The sequence below is a fragment of the Nomascus leucogenys genome, chromosome 9, assembly GCF_006542625.1.
Source record: "Nomascus leucogenys isolate Asia chromosome 9, Asia_NLE_v1, whole genome shotgun sequence".
Classification (NCBI taxonomy): domain Eukaryota; kingdom Metazoa; phylum Chordata; class Mammalia; order Primates; family Hylobatidae; genus Nomascus; species Nomascus leucogenys.
This window is the reverse complement of record NC_044389.1, coordinates 30,822,443-30,838,193: the sequence shown is the minus strand read 5'-3', so window position 1 is coordinate 30,838,193 and position 15,751 is coordinate 30,822,443. Positions and strand designations below refer to the sequence as shown.

At 39.5% G+C, this 15,751-nt stretch overlaps 1 protein-coding gene across 2 annotated transcripts in view; it reads left to right on the top strand.

The window, feature by feature from the left end:
- C9H1orf21 (chromosome 9 C1orf21 homolog) overlaps positions 1 to 15,751 on the top strand; it is a 254,983-nt gene that overhangs the window by 116,017 nt on the left and 123,215 nt on the right. For both annotated transcript variants that reach the window (XM_030818756.1, XM_003264455.3), the window contains exon 3: positions 9,573 to 9,667. In XM_030818756.1, coding sequence (XP_030674616.1) covers positions 9,573 to 9,667 — 95 coding nt within the window. The remainder of the gene's footprint in view (positions 1 to 9,572; positions 9,668 to 15,751) is intronic.

Here is a 15,751-nt window from a genome sequence, read left to right as displayed (position 1 = left end):
TGCGCCTTGCTGTATCTATTCTATGCCTCTCATTAGCTTTGCTCTTTCAGGTGTCAATCCAGACCACCACAATTCTCCCACTAACCTCCTCACCCCTTCCCCAATCTGCATCACAAAAGCACACTAGCCCATCTGGCCAAACGTAGCTCTCCTCCGCCAGGTGGCTTGGGGGTGGGGGCCTGAGATGCTCAAAGGCTAATGCTTTTTTCTGTGATGGTTATTATCTGAGAATTTTTCGTTCACCGAAATTCACTTAAGACAGAATCCAATTAAAGGAATTAAGTCAGATGCACATAAAGATCATTAAGATATATTTCCTCCTTAAGACCTGCATCCATGCGTGTATGTCTATGCATTCTCTCTCTCTCTCTCTCTGTCACCTTTGGCCAAATTGTTAAATGTTCAGAAGACAGTCACACAAATGAAGAAGAGTTTTTGGAATAGTCATATAATTTCCTAACCCTAACAGCCATCCTGCAAATCCATGACCATCAGTCTCAATGGCAGTGAAGAAGTAACTACAGATGAGTCAGCAGAAATTTATTCCCAGCCCTGGAAAAACAACTTATGTTTTAGGTCCTCCTGATGATGGAGTTTCATTGATTTCATATACAAAGGAGGGCATGTGAGATATTATATTCGTATCTTTTCATATTTGCTGTTACTACAATATAGTTTACCCTGAAAAAGAACATCACTGTTTGTGGAAATGATACATTTTGTGAAGTGCTGTAGTCCTGCAGGTTTTATAATGGATATCAGTATACAAAGAGAACTTTTCATTTTATCAGAAATTTACTTCACTACCCATTTGTGGGAAACACTAATAAGAGCATGGGCCCTGAATCAGACCACTGGGTTCAAGGCCTGGCCCAGTCCCACCACTCTGTAGATGTACAGCTAGATAACTGTGCCTTAGTTCCTTTTCTTTATGATGGAGACATTAATGGTTCCACTTCATAAAGCTGTTGTCAGCATTAAATGGGTTATATGTGAAACTTTCAGAACTAGATCCAGAACATTGAAAGGGCTCTGTAAATGGTAGCTCTCATTTCTCCTCCTCCTCCTCCTCTTCTGCCTCCTCCCCTTCTTCCTCCTCCCCCTCTTCTACCTCCTCCCCTTCCTCCTTCTCCTCTTCCCCTTTCTGCTCCTGTTCACTTTAGTGAAGGAAGAGATCCTTGATTTTTATTGCTTGGCCTTAATGCTAGGAATATATGTCTAAGTTCTAGTAGAATATCAGCAGGCCTTAAAATGAAGTTACTTTAAGACAAGTTGTAAAGACATTGCATTAATTACCATATACTGGAGAAAAACTTCAGTTTTCTCCTTTTAGATGCAGTGGTGGTCAAATCATCATTTTAACGCAAGATTTCATAGCATTTCCTTTGGATATCACATGAATTCCTAACTTAAGTAGCACAGAGCTGGTATTCTCCCACTGATAAAGGCCCCAGAGACGTGACAAGAGAGGATATGGTAGTTTTTCTGATGTTATCCATGAAGGCTAGATGTACTTCTAACTTTTGCTCATCTCTCTGTGATTTACAAAGGATTATGATTTGGAAATGTGTCCACATTCTTTGTGATATACTTTATTCCTACATCATCTCCTGAAAAAATTACTTCTTGTGCTTTGTGGTAGGAAAAAAAAACTGACTTAGTAGTTAAGAGCCTGTCTCTAGACTCAGACCAAGCTGGATTTGAGCCCAGCACTACCCGGTGACTAACCAACCAAAGACAAATCTCTCCGCAACTGTAAAAGAGAGTCATGATGCTGGCCTCGTAGGGTAGACACGAGGATTAAGTCAAAGCAGGGGAGAGGATAGCTGACTAGGACAGCCTTTTATCCTGAGTGGTTACCAAGGATAACAGGAATCCTGCTAGGAATAGTTGAGAGGATTTAGCTGACCTGAGACTTCAAGAGTCCCAGCAGTTCTTCAGTGGGTCGAAAATGAGCAGTAGGAGAATCAGAGAAGGGCTCTTGAGAAATTAGATAAATGTCTCTCAGAACAACCATGCGTGTCTTCCCTTTCTGGATGTGGCTCTGAATCCTTGGCCACTCATTCTGTTCCTTGATTGGGAATGATTACTGTACAGCACAGGTGTTAAGCCCCCTCCTGCTATAGAGAGCGTTGGTTTGCAGTGCACCTTCCTAAAAGATGCCAGGCTGGATTTGGATCTGGTTGTATGTCTTTTGTCAGAGCTTGTCAGAAGATGAATGTTCCAGGGCCCTTAATGACTGGATAATAGTTCCTTGGTCACTGAATAATGAACCCCAGATGAATGAAGGAAATGTGTTTTCTGGCCTCGGGAATGATTAAATGATTCAGGAATGGGGACTGCAGGTCCTGGATCTCTTAATTATTAAAGGAATTATTAAAGGTGCTGTCGTGACAGAAGCTTTATCATTTTGATCCTTCTTATAGAACCTCTGAACCCTAAGGTCACCCTTTCTTCTTTGCGGCGGAGGGCGCCTTTCATCTTGTGCTCTCAAAAACACGGGCAAGACCCTAGGATGGCTAAGAGACTGTATCATCCTGTGCATATGCATCTCAACTCATTCAGTTTGCCCAGAAAGGTCTATACTCAATCTTCACATCACACAGCTGGGAAGTCACAAAGCCAGGTGCAGAAGAGAAAGGCCTTTTGAAGCCAGTGCTGTGTTCATTGTAATTCACTGGTGTGCTGTTTCAGTGACAGTTGAAGGAGAAGGAGCTGGTATCATGATTCAGTGGCATTCTCTTTTTCCCCTAGGATAAGTCATGACTGCTCCTCATTCTGAGGACAGTGATGCCTCCCGGTCTTCAGGCGAAGGCATGTCTGTTGGAGGAGGCAGGAAACAAGGCCCTGGGATATGTTGCATCTTAAGCCTCATACCCCCAGCCCCCCGGCAGCTGACCCTTCTTCCCTCTTGAGACTTGCTGTGGCTTCTCTGGCTCCTTCCTAGTCTTCCCCATGTGTTCTTCCTCAACTGCCTCAACAGACTGGTCCATCTCAGGATGTATTAATCAATTCCACCTTTGTGTTTTTTCAGAGAGAGGCAGAAAGCCCTGGATTAAGCTGGTTAGGAGTCTCCCCAGAGGAGATGCTTGAGGACAGGCCAGAGGAAAGAGGCTTAGCCTATTAATGGCAGCTTCGGTGCCTGGACACTGGCCGGGGAGGCCATATCACCTTCAGAATGGAGCCTGACTCCTTAGGAAGACTCATATAAGGTCTTCAGTTCCTGTAGCCCTATCAGCCTTTTCTCGTTACACCTGTCTTACCTCCTGGAATTCTGCATGTCTGCCATGTTGCATGACTTGCTGTTCCCCCCATTTGCCATGCTCACTGACCCCTTGCCCGAAAGCTCCTTCCCACACATAGGAGCTGTGTTCCTCAGGACTCCCCTGAGATATGTCACGCCCTCCAAGACTCTGCTTAACCTTGGTTAGGGGTCTCTTCTTTCTGTTCTTATAACCACCACCCCCACATGTGCTTTTTTCATGGTCATAAAAACTGTATGCACTACTTTCTTATTTTCTTACATCCTCTCCTACTGGCCATTAACTCCTTTAGAACAGGGACTGACTGCCTCCTTTCCTAGACATAATCCCAGGACTGAGCGTTGTCTCTGGCATACAGTAGGTGCTTTATAAAGATTGTTGAAGTAAAGAAGAAACACAGAAAGGATAGCAGGGGATAGTGCCCAGCACTTGATTCAAGGACAGAAAGCAGATAATTTATTCCATTTTTATGTCTGGACTAAAATCAAGAGATATTTTTGCTCAGACCTTTTTGGGCCAGAAGTGTGCCCATAAAATGGTGTGATTTGTGGGAGTTCATAGCAGTCAATAAGAAAAACACCACACCTCTAACAAGAAAAAAAGGGCAAAAGATATGAAGAGACACTTCACAAATAAATACAAATAGATGATCAACACATAGGAAAAGTATCCAGTGTCACTAGTAAATTTTAAAACATTAAACAAAAATAAAAATTAGATACCATTTTCATCCTTCAATTTATTACATATTTTACAAAATATTTAATACCCTTTATTAGTGAGGCTGCCCTGAGATGAGTCTTACACCACTGTGTTAGTTCATTTGTGCTTCTGTAACAAAATACCACAGACTGGGTAATTTGCAAACAATGGAAATTTATTTTTCACAGTTCTAGAGGCTGGGATGTCCAAGACCAAGGTGCCTGCATTTTGTATCTGATGAGAGCCTGCTTGTGCCTTCACATGGCAGAAGGTGGAAGGCAAGCAGGCTAAATTCACTCCTGCAAGGCCTTTTACAAGGGACTGTAATCCCATTCATGAGGGTGGAGCCCTCATGACTTCATCACCTTCCAAAGGCCCCACCTCTCAATACCACCGTCATGGGAATTAAATTCAACATGAATTTTGGAGGGAACGTCAACATTCAAACCATAGCAACCACCGAGGCAATAATAAGCACGACCACAGGGCTTTTCATCTCTGTTTTTTTTCGTTTGTCTGTTTATCTCTGATTTAAATGTAAATAAGCATCAGGTTTCAGTAGTGAATAAGGATACAAAAGGCATATGAGAATTGCTGTCTTAGTGACATTAACATTTTTGGATTATGAGGTATCTATCATAAGGGATATATACAAATATGTACAGTCTTTATACTTCCCCTAGTAGAGATACAGTGGTCAGACACCTTTCATGTTTAGTCTCTACAAACTTAAAGTCTAAAGACATAATTTTCCTGCTTGTTACTTTTAACAAATCATATTTTTAGATTATTAGAACTTAACATGGCCGGGCATGATGGCTTACACCTGTAATTCCAACACTTTGGGAGTCTGAGGTGGGAGGATTGCTTGAGTCCAGGAGTTTTGAGACCAGCCTGGCCAACATGGTAAAACCCTGCCTCTACAAAAAATACAAAAATTAGGCAGGCATGATGGTGTGCACCTGTGGTCCCATCTACTCAGGTTGCTGAGGTGGGAGGATCACTTGAGCCTGGGAGATGGAGGTTGCAGTGAGCCGTGATCATGCCATTGCACTCCAGCCTGGGTGACAGGGTAAGACACTGTCTCAAAAAAAAAAAAAGAAAAAAAAAAAGATGTATCAAGCAATCTTATTTTGAAATGTTTGCCATGTTTGCCTTTATTAGGTTAATTTGAAGCGAACTCTGGAAGGAACTGAGAATGTTTTATACTAAGTGTACCAAAGCTTCTTGTTAGGAAGTTTATAACTACCCTAAAAGTTGCCTAATAATGACTATTACATTGGAACTGACTAAATCACTTTCTACTAGTGAGGACAGTAGTTATCGTTCAGGGATTGCCTAACTCAGGGAGTGATAGTGGTATATGAGGTCCTTCAGCTGAGTCTTTGTGTGTAAGTTTACTCCAAATTTAGAGTCAGCCCTAGTTATCTGTGGTCAGTCAAGTAGAAGATGGGTTCTCAGAGCATTAGTCTTCCCCTCAAGGCAGCTGGTTTCCCTTAGGCCCTCTCTGCTGTCCTCCATCCCCTCTCCTCTACATCCCTGCATCGCTTAGTACAGAGCCCAGCACGTAGGTACTCAGACTGTACTGAGTGTACACCTTCCAGATGAGGACAGTGTAGAAGTAAACCATAGTTAGCTATGCTGAAGTGATTGACGCCTTCACTCTTCTCTGCCCTTTAATTCCTCTCCAACAAACTTGTGTTCAACCCAATAAAGATGTTAGGTTCTGACCTATTGCTAGCTACAAAACTAGAACTCATGGGCCAGACCCCATTCCTTCCAAGCTTTGCAGATAGAAGATCTGCCACGAGGTTACCTTTGTAATTAATAGAACTGACTTTTAAATGAATCAACTAGAGAAATGGTTGCTGGAATGAGTTTGGCATGTCAGGATTATTAAAAAGTTAAAAATTTTCATAGATGTACATGTTCAAGGGAGAAGCAGGAAAAACAGCAGAAGCAGCCTGTACCCACTACTGTTTGAGATCAGAAGGGATCTTACAGTTTTCTAAAATGATGAAAATTTGAATCTACTGTGACACCTTCTCACCTAGTCTTCTTTTGATCAATGCCACCGAGCAATCCCAGCCCCATTTGGATGTAATCTGAGGAATAAAATGCTAAAAATATCACCCAGGCGTTGCTTTTACCCCAGATCTATTTTGACTAGCACAGCCTGCAACTGTTTACATGCAGAGAACAGGAGTCAGCCTACTGTTCGCGACGTGCATTTTAATAAGCCACCTGACAAGATCAACAGGAAGAAAAGAAAAATTGTGAACAGGTGCAAGGGAGCTAGGGGGAGCCGAAGGAAGACAGGTCCTCTGTCTCCCTGCTCTTCCTCGAGTTGGCACGTTTTTCTGCTGCCAGGACCCTCTGGCTGTAACAGTGGCTGTCTCCACTTCCTCCACTGTGGGCTCTGATAAAGGGAACCCGAAGTCTCAAATTAATCCCCCATGTCTTCAACAAAAGGAAAACTGGATTTTGGTAGTGATTGTTTTTACTGTCGTAACCCAAAATGCTTCATTCATTCACTCAGAGGCTGGTTGGTGAGGTAGGACGTTCCTGATGGCTGCCTTGCCTTGGGAATGTGTGGTGCATTTGCTGATGAGATGTCTGTTTCCAGATGGACATCTTCCTTCCCGGCACCAGCTCTTGAGAATGTGACAGACCATTTTTAAATATTTGCTTTGTACAAATTGTGGCCTGTTGAAGGATCTTGCCCAGCTTTTTTTGTTTTATACTATGATGGATTTTGTGCGGTGTGTTGTGTAAGTAATAATGATAGGTCTGGCTTTGTAGTCGTGGCTGTTTGTTTTCTCTTCCTTTGTATCCAATCTTATTGTGTTCCTCTAACACCACGTTGGCTAGCCAGCCAGGGTTGTTAATGACATGTTAAAGCCTGTCTTCTGTCTAAATTGGTGGGGATTCTGTCTTGATTTAAAAAATGGCTTGTGCTTAGAATAATACTGCTTTGAAAGCCAGTAGCCTTTCCATTTCATTGGAAAAATATATTGGAAAAATAGTAATAGTTTGTCCACTACCTTCAATTTAGTTGTGTTCCCTGGAGGGATAAGAAAATGAAGACTGAATGTCACTGGGCTGCTCAGAGTATGTCTGCACTACTCTGTGGCTTGGCGGATGCGAGAGGACAGTGGGCAAGGGCAAGGGCATCTCCTCCCTAGGAGAAACCTTCACCACGCAGTGGACAAGGGGCCATCTGGGTCTTTCAGAAGGTTCTGTTTAGGTCCGAAAATGTTACCCTCTTCCCCATCCTACAGACAAAATCATAGAATCTACTTGTGATACATAAAGAAATACATATATATACACATATATATACATATATATAGACATATATATACACATATATAGACATATATATGCATATACATATAGACATATATATACACATATATATTTATATCAGTATTCTGTGTATTTAAATAATTAGAAACTCACCATTAGCAATTAAGTTCATAATTTAGTTCAGTTAAAGTTTATTAATAGTAGGCCGGGCATAATGGCTCATGCCTATAATCTCAGCACTTTGGGAGGCCAAGGCGGATGGATCACCTGAGGTCAGGAGTTCGAGACCACCCTGGCCAACATGGTAAAACCCATCTCTACTAAAAATACAAAAAATTAGCCAGGCGTGGTAGCAGGTGCCTGTAATCCCAGCTAGTTAGGAAGCTGAGGCAGGAGAATTGCTTGAACCCGGGAGGCGGAGGTTGCAGTGAGCCGAGATCACACCATCACACTCCAGCCTGGGCAGTAGAATGAAATTCTGTCTTAAAAAAAAAAAAAGTTATTAATAGTAATTATCTCAGTCTGCCAGGATTTATAAATATTAATGTCCCAAACTGAAGTTAGGAAGGCCCATTTTTACCTTTTTTTTTAACTTTTATTTTTATCTCTGTGTGATTGTATTGGGGGCAAATTTGCCAGTGTCTTCTCTTTTTTAATTAACAATTGTTTTTCCAAATTCTCAGTAAATAATCCTTCATCAAATTTGTCAGTATTATTAATTTACATTCATTTTTGTCTCTTCAAAATACCAAGTTGGTATGTAAAATTCTTTTGTGTTGTAATTGTGGATCAGAATCTGTTGATTAACTTGTTAATATATTTAGGACCTGGTATTCCTAAAGGGCTCATTACTGAACCTTACACTAGTCTTTCTAATACCTTTACAAAAAAATAGAATCAATAATAACTCTAAATTGTCAGGTGGAAAAAACAGTTGGCTTAGTGAACATGAAGTCTTTATTCAGATACATGCAAATCTATTACATTCTTAAGAATGATAATTTTGAGAAACATTTGAACAGCATAATTACTTGCAGAAATATTACTACAATGAACATCTTTGGGAGTTGTGTGTTAAGGGATAATATGATGAGGAAACCTGAAACTATATTAGAAAGTGGTCTTATAGATACTAAAATAAGAAATTAAATAAGAATATAGTCTTTGTACCCATTTAATCATAGTTAATAAGAAAATATATTGCAACTTTCTGAACTGAAATATAAACTCTCTTAGTGATAGACAGCTGTCTTTCAGGTGGTCCCTATAGTTAGACATTACTCCATGCCATATGCCAGACAATCGTCAGTTTGTTGGTTGATGATATTTTCTGATTTCACAATTTCTGTGATGTTTCCCACAAATTGGGTTAAGAATGATTCAGAGTCACACCTAGTTTTGACTTTAGTGTGCTCAAATCATTTCCTGTTGACAGGAATCTGATGGAAATGTCATCATAGTGATCACTATTCTGGAGAACTGAAGCTGCAAGTTTTCCTGAGTTTGTTCTATGATGTATATTGATACTGGGATCTGTGTTCTCTCTCTGGCTGTTGTGGAGGCTAGGTCCCATCCACATCCCACTATACTCTCCAGCCTTGAGTGATGTACCTAGCATTTCATCTGTTAGGTATAATAGCTCTTCATGCATATGACTTTACGGAGAGATTGAATTAAAGTGTATATACACATATATATGAAATAAATATATATATGAAATAAATATATATGAAATAAATATATATATGAAATATATATTTAATGTGAAATAATTGCAGACTGCTAAAATTTAATATAGGGATCACAGAAAGAAAAGTCTCAATTCTTCAGTTGTTTCCATTTATCAATATAACTCTTTAGTCTTACTCTGTTTATCACTGAAAATTGTTGCACAGGCATTTTGGACTAATACTGTCTTGGAGAGAAATAAGAATATTCTCTTGAATCTTATCAGACAATTCTGTGATATGTCCTAGTGTAACATACATTTCAAAAAGCCTTTAGAGATGGAGTATCCTGTTTCCTCTGCAACATTTGCTCTCTGTGGAAGGACCAGGCAGTGACACTTTGATTAGATGCATTCGTGATGCTGAGCTTTTTCTAGCAGACAGAGGAAAGGGCCTCATAAAAAGATCCAAGATGCCTGGTTAAGCTTCTTCCAGATTGTTCCAAATGAACCACATATGAAGGCCACAAGCGAAAGGGTCTAGCAAATTACACTATTGGGATTTTCTGACTGACACTTTTCTACTATTGGGGAAAAAATTATAAAATGTGTTTTCTTTTTTTGGCACTCAGATGAGTATAGGATCAAACCAGTGGAAGAGGTCAAATACATGAAAAATGGGGCAGAAGAAGAGCAGAAAATAGCAGCCAGGAACCAAGAAAACTTGGTAAGAATTGATTTTCTCACTTAACAATGAATTTTGGTAACACCATTGTAATAAAATCTGCACTGCATGTTTTAACTGCAGCTTACACACTGGCACAAGATTTCTTGAAAATGCTGCAGCTATTTATAGCTTGCCTGGAAGCTGCACCATTACTCCTGTATCCTGTTTGTCTCTGAATAAGCCCTTCTTTAATCTTGATGGGGAATGCTCCAGGGAAAATATAGCAAAATTAGTAGTGTTTTAAAATAGCTAAATTTAAGGGAAAAATATTGAAGTAGGATTGAGGTTTGTGAGGGGAGGATTGTTTTAGTTTTGTTTTTTTCTACCTCTTTTAGCTCATATCCAAATCAGGATGAATGGTTGTTTCATTATTCTAGACATGTAATGTTGACAAAGTTGCTTTTCAAAGGAATCAAAGGTCATTTTCAAAGGGAAAGCAACTTACTTCAAGGTAAGTCTTTCTCCAGAGAGTCAGTACTTCACATTCACAATATTAAAGGTATTGTGGGTTTTGAATTTATGTGAGAATTGTGAAGATCTGAAACAGGAAGTTAGGAATCCCTTTTTTGAGTAGGAATCAGTATACACATTCCATCTTAACATCCCATATCTATAAAAACATTTAGCTAATTATATAGATGATTTCTTAAAAGCAGTTACAAATTGTTAAGAATATGTATTTACTCAGTTGTATTGAAGCAAAATTGTTTTTGTTGTTTATATTTTATTTTTGGGTTACCTATATTTGCTTTTTTCATAATTGAGTTAAAAAAGATATTTTTAAGAAGCTCGCAATGTCATATACTTTCACTTGACTTAAACTCTTTTTTTATGATGTGCTTTGTTTTTGTTTTAATGACTTCTGCTACAGCAGAGGAATTTGGCAGAATATTAAGCAGTGCACAGGAGTATTTAGGGCTGTTATTTTCCATTACACATTTGTGAATATTGGAGGCTGATTCTTTTCCCTAATTCTTTTCTGAATGTATGATCTATAACTTGAAGTACTGAAGTATCAACAAGTGAGTATTTTAGATCATTTTCAAGGAATGAAAATATACTCTAGATAATGAAGTTTTGCTTCATAAATGGGATTTGGATTTTAAAGTATCACTTAAGACACAGAGATTCATCATATCTAGAGTGATAATGTATTTTAACATTGACACTTAAATCCAGGAAAGTAGCTATGACTAAATACTAAAAGTTAATATTACCATACTGTCTGCATGGTGTTTATTTTGTTTTGAATGGATCAATCGAAGACCTTTATATTGAAATATCAGTAGTCATTTTTCTACTTTATTTTACTAAACAACAGAGTTTGTCCTTGCTTGATATAGTTTCAGCTTGAGTTATCAATCTCATCCTTAATAATAATATTTACTGTAGAGGCTAGAGAGCTACTTGTGAGTAGTCTGGCAGTGGTTTCTCCTTAAATCTACTAATGTGTGTCTCTGCTTCACAGGCTTATGTCTCTAGAACCAAAGAAGCAACACCTTGTATAGTTTGTGAGTTTTTTCTCAGTGTAGGACCAGTATAACTTTTTTGATCATATTTAGGACCAGTATAACTTTTTTCCTTCTCTCTCAGTTTTGCAATCTGTCAACTACTTGGTACTTGGTGTATTCTTTTTCGGCATTGTGGTCAGAATCAGACTGAATAGGGATTTGAAAAGAGAAAAATATTTGGTCATTCTGATTTATTTATGGATTATCTGTGACAAGCCTCGCCTCTTTGCTCTGCCGGCCAGCCAGAGTCCAGGATCCCAATAGAACTTTTCAAATGTGTAAAGGTTTGCATGGGGAATGGGGAGTAAATAGCTATCTTTGATCTGAAATTTCTAGACTGTTTTCCAAAATTAAGTGACTGTTCAGTTATTTGGTAATTTGTTGTCTTTGTTACCTACTCTATCCTTTGGGGTACATAATCAAGTATTGACCATACACATCATTTGAAAAAATACCAATAGCCTCCTAAACTTGAAGCTTAACATTGGAAGGTGGATAAAATAGATTTAACAATTCATTTTTTTAAAATAAAAAACACTCTTTAAAATAAGTATCGAGAAGTTCTTGCATTTCAAAGAATGATACTAAGTTGTAGGTTAAAGTGTTTTTTAAAAGTTTATTTAAACTCAAACTGTTGCATTGAAGGGGCTCAGCAAACACAACCAAGGAAGTATGGCATGATGGGGAGGACTTAGGGTTCCCGTCTCAGCTCTGCCACTTGCTCACTGTGGGATCAAGTTCTTTAGTTCTCTAAACCTCCCACCATCACATTAGGAAAAAACAGTGCCTCATAGTCCTGTTGTGAGTACTACATGAGATGATAGTCATAAGACTGAGTTCAGTGCTTAGCACATGATAAGCACCTGTAAGAGTTAGGCATCATACAAAACAAAAGGAAAGAATAAAGAGTGGTAAAATCAGGTTTCTTTCTTTTTTCCTTTATGTTAATTGCTGAGAGGTTTCTAAATGAATACTTATTATGTATTCATTTACTACCTATTATGTACAAAACACTAAGTTTTGAGAGATACAGAGTACTTAAAGTCACAGTCCTCAAGGAGCCTACAGTATAATTTTGCTCAATTCAACAAATATTTGATTGCCTCTTGCAAAGAGAGTGCCTTTGCACTAGACTCTGCAGAGAAACAGATAAATAAGGAAACCACTGATCCTCAGGGTGCTTGTATTGCAGTGGACAAGGTAAGTATGAAATGACTATAAGTAAAACAAGGTGAGACTGAACTTTAAGAAAGAAATACAAAGAGCTGCAGCTATTCAAAGGAGGCAGAGAACTCGTCTATTGGGATATCAGGACCTACTTCATGAAAAAGCTGACATTTACGATGGGCCTCAAAGTATAGAATTGGGGACAAGTGCCCAAGCAGAAGTGACAGGTGGAAAACATAAGATATATTTAATAAAAAGCACATAGTCCTTTTGGTTGGGGAATGGCAGAGAAGAGGAGTAGGTGTCAGTAGGGAAGCAGTGGGAGATTAGAATCAAAATGTAGATAGGCTAATGTATAGAGCCTTAATGTCCAGCTGAGAGGCCTAAAATTAATGCAGTGGATTAAATGGAGGCTTTGAGTGTTCATAAACCGGGGATTGGTAGAATGGGATTACAATTCAGGAAAGTTTATGTGGCAGCAGTTGGTGTAATATGGATTTGGTTGGGGAACCAAAATGGGAGACCAGTCACAATAATTTTTTCAAGAGGCAGTAAATCTGAACCAAGGTGTTGGCAGGGAGAGTAGAAAAGATTTGGGTAAGGTTGCAGAAGTAGAAGCACAAGATTTGACAACTCATTAGATATTACAGAAGACAAATGAATCAGAAGATGGTAATGCCAAGATTTAGACCCGCTGGAACGATGATGGGTTGGTGGTGGTGAGAATAAGTAGTGAGCATAATGATATGGTGAAATCAGTAGGAAGATTGTGTTTGAGGAAAATATAAAGTATCCATCCATTCATTCATTATTTATTCCTGTTAATCCTTAAAAAGCTCAAAGTACAGTACACAAAAGAAAAAGTTAAGCCATGGATCATACAATGTAATAAGTGCAGTAACAGAACTTCATCTGTTACTACTAGATTCTTAGGCAGTCAGATTATCTGGGAGACACAAAAGCACATCAGACATAACCCCCCCTTGGAAACCCACTTTCTGATAGCAGATAGCAGACATGCGACCTAAATTACCACAATTCAGGGTACTATGTGAAAATAGAGGTTGGTTTTGAGCAAGCAGAGCTTTAGGAACTTGTAGAACATTCATGTGGAAAAACTCTGGTGAAGAGATAGAATTGAAGGTGTGCAGCTCAGCAGCATTGCTTGGGACATGTCAAGTGTTCAGAATATTTTTGTTGGTTTGAATGAACAGAAGAATGAATGAATAGGCATAGTTGGGCCTATAGGTATACATTTAGGTCAAGTTGATGGCTGAACACTTGTATTAGTCCATTTTCATGCTGCTATAAAGACATATCTGAGACTGGGTAATTTATAAAGCAGGAGGTTTAATTGAGTCACAGTTCTGCATGGCTGGGGAGGCCTCAGGAAACTTACAATCATGGAGGAAGGGAAAACAAACCCGTCCTTGTTCACATGGTGGCAGGAGAGAGAAGTGCCTAGTGAAGGGGAGAAGAGCCCCTTATAAAACCATCAGCTCTCATGAGAACTCACTCACTGTCATGAGAACAGCATGGGGGAACTGCCCTCATGATCTAATCACCTACCATGAGGTCCTTCCCCCCACAAGTGAGGATTACAATTCAAGATGAGACTTGGGTGGGGACACAGAGCCAGACTGTATCACTTGAGTATAAATGGGGCAGCCAAAAGGAAGAGAAGAGACAATGGTCAAAGAAAGCCTCTTGAGACTCCAAGGTCCACTTCAAGGCCCTCCCTAGGTGGTCTATGCCCACAGGAGGCTTTGGTTTCTGTCTTGCCACTGCCCTTCTTGCTCAAAGCAGGCCTCATCATCGGTGGTTCATTTTTAAAGATTCTCTGTTATTCATTCGGATTATATCCAAGTTCTTTATAGTGCTTAACACAACTGTTTTGGGATAACTGTGCATAATCTGCTTAATATGTGTTCCTCTTTTGGACTGTAAGCTCATGAGGCTAAAAACTATCTTTTTGGCCTATAGTTAAGTGTCTAGCACCTAAGAGTTCATAGCACCTAGTGGTTGCTCAATAATTGCTGCAGACCTCCAGTCTCTTGAGCCCCTTGACATCAGGGCTGTGCAATGGAGAAGATCATGCTGGTTTTCTGAGGATGATGATGAATGATTTATATGCCAGTCATTTATGTACTCACAATATGAAGATGTTCATTATCCCAGTTTTCATCACTGCTTATTATCATATATTCCACTTTGCTTCTCTCAGACTTTAATTCCATCTTAAGGATGGTGGTGTGAAGTAGTAGCATTTGCTTTGGAGAGTATACATAGGTAAATATCAGTATGGGGCCTAGCTTCACCATTTCTAGCTTTATAATTTTGGCCAAATATCGAAAACTTTCAGACTTCAAGTTCCTCATCTGGAACCTGGAGAATCACAAAATTATTAATTATTGACACAAGGGTCCCCAAGCCTCAGACCCTGGACCAGTACTAGTCGGTGGCCTGTTAGAAACCAGGCCACACAGCAGGAGGTGAGCGGCAGGCGGGTGAGAGAGGGAAGCTTCATCTGTATTGGCATCTGCTCCCCATCGCTCACATCTCACATTACCACCTGAGCTCTGCCTCCTGTCAGACCAGCAGTGGCATGAGATTCTCATAGGAGAACAAGCCCTATCGTGAACTGCGCAAGTGAGGGATCTAGGTTGCATGCTCCTTATGAGATTCTTAACTAATGTCTGAGGATCTGAGTGAAACAGTTTCATTCCGAAGCCCCACCCCTTTGCCCCTTCACCCTGGTCTGTGAAAAAAATTATCTTCCATGAAACCAGTTCCTGGTCTCAAAAAGGTTGAGGACCGCTGTATTAAAGTATTAGAAGAAATTATGTGAGAATATGTTTACAACCTAAGCAAAGGGAGGGAAAGCAAAAGCTACGAAGAAAAAGCTTTCTTTCATTACATTGAAATTAAATATTTTGGTAAAGCAGAATAACTACAAAAAGTAGTTTATGGATGGGCAAAATCCTGGGAGGAAATTTTTATGATAAATCAAAGACAAAGGATTAATGACTGGGATTCAGAAGGAACATGTAAATAATTGAGAAAAAGATAATCTGTTAGAAAAATAGATAAATGAACAGATGGTTTACGGTAGAGGGCATTGGTTGATAAGCGTATGAAAATATGTTCCGTATCACTAGAACAGTGGATACCCTCTTAACCAGCTCTGCAAATCTCTCTCTGAAAGACACTGGCTGCAGCCAAAGCATGCTTGCCTGCATGGCTGGTAGGCTATTCACTAGAACACCTCTATGCATTTGCTTCCACAGTTAATTGTGTGTTTTCCAAGAGCTCGTTTGCTGGTTCCCAAACTGGTTCATACTGGTTGAATGCCATTGTAATTATGTAATTTAGTTAAATAATATGTAAGCCAGTGAAACACAAGTAT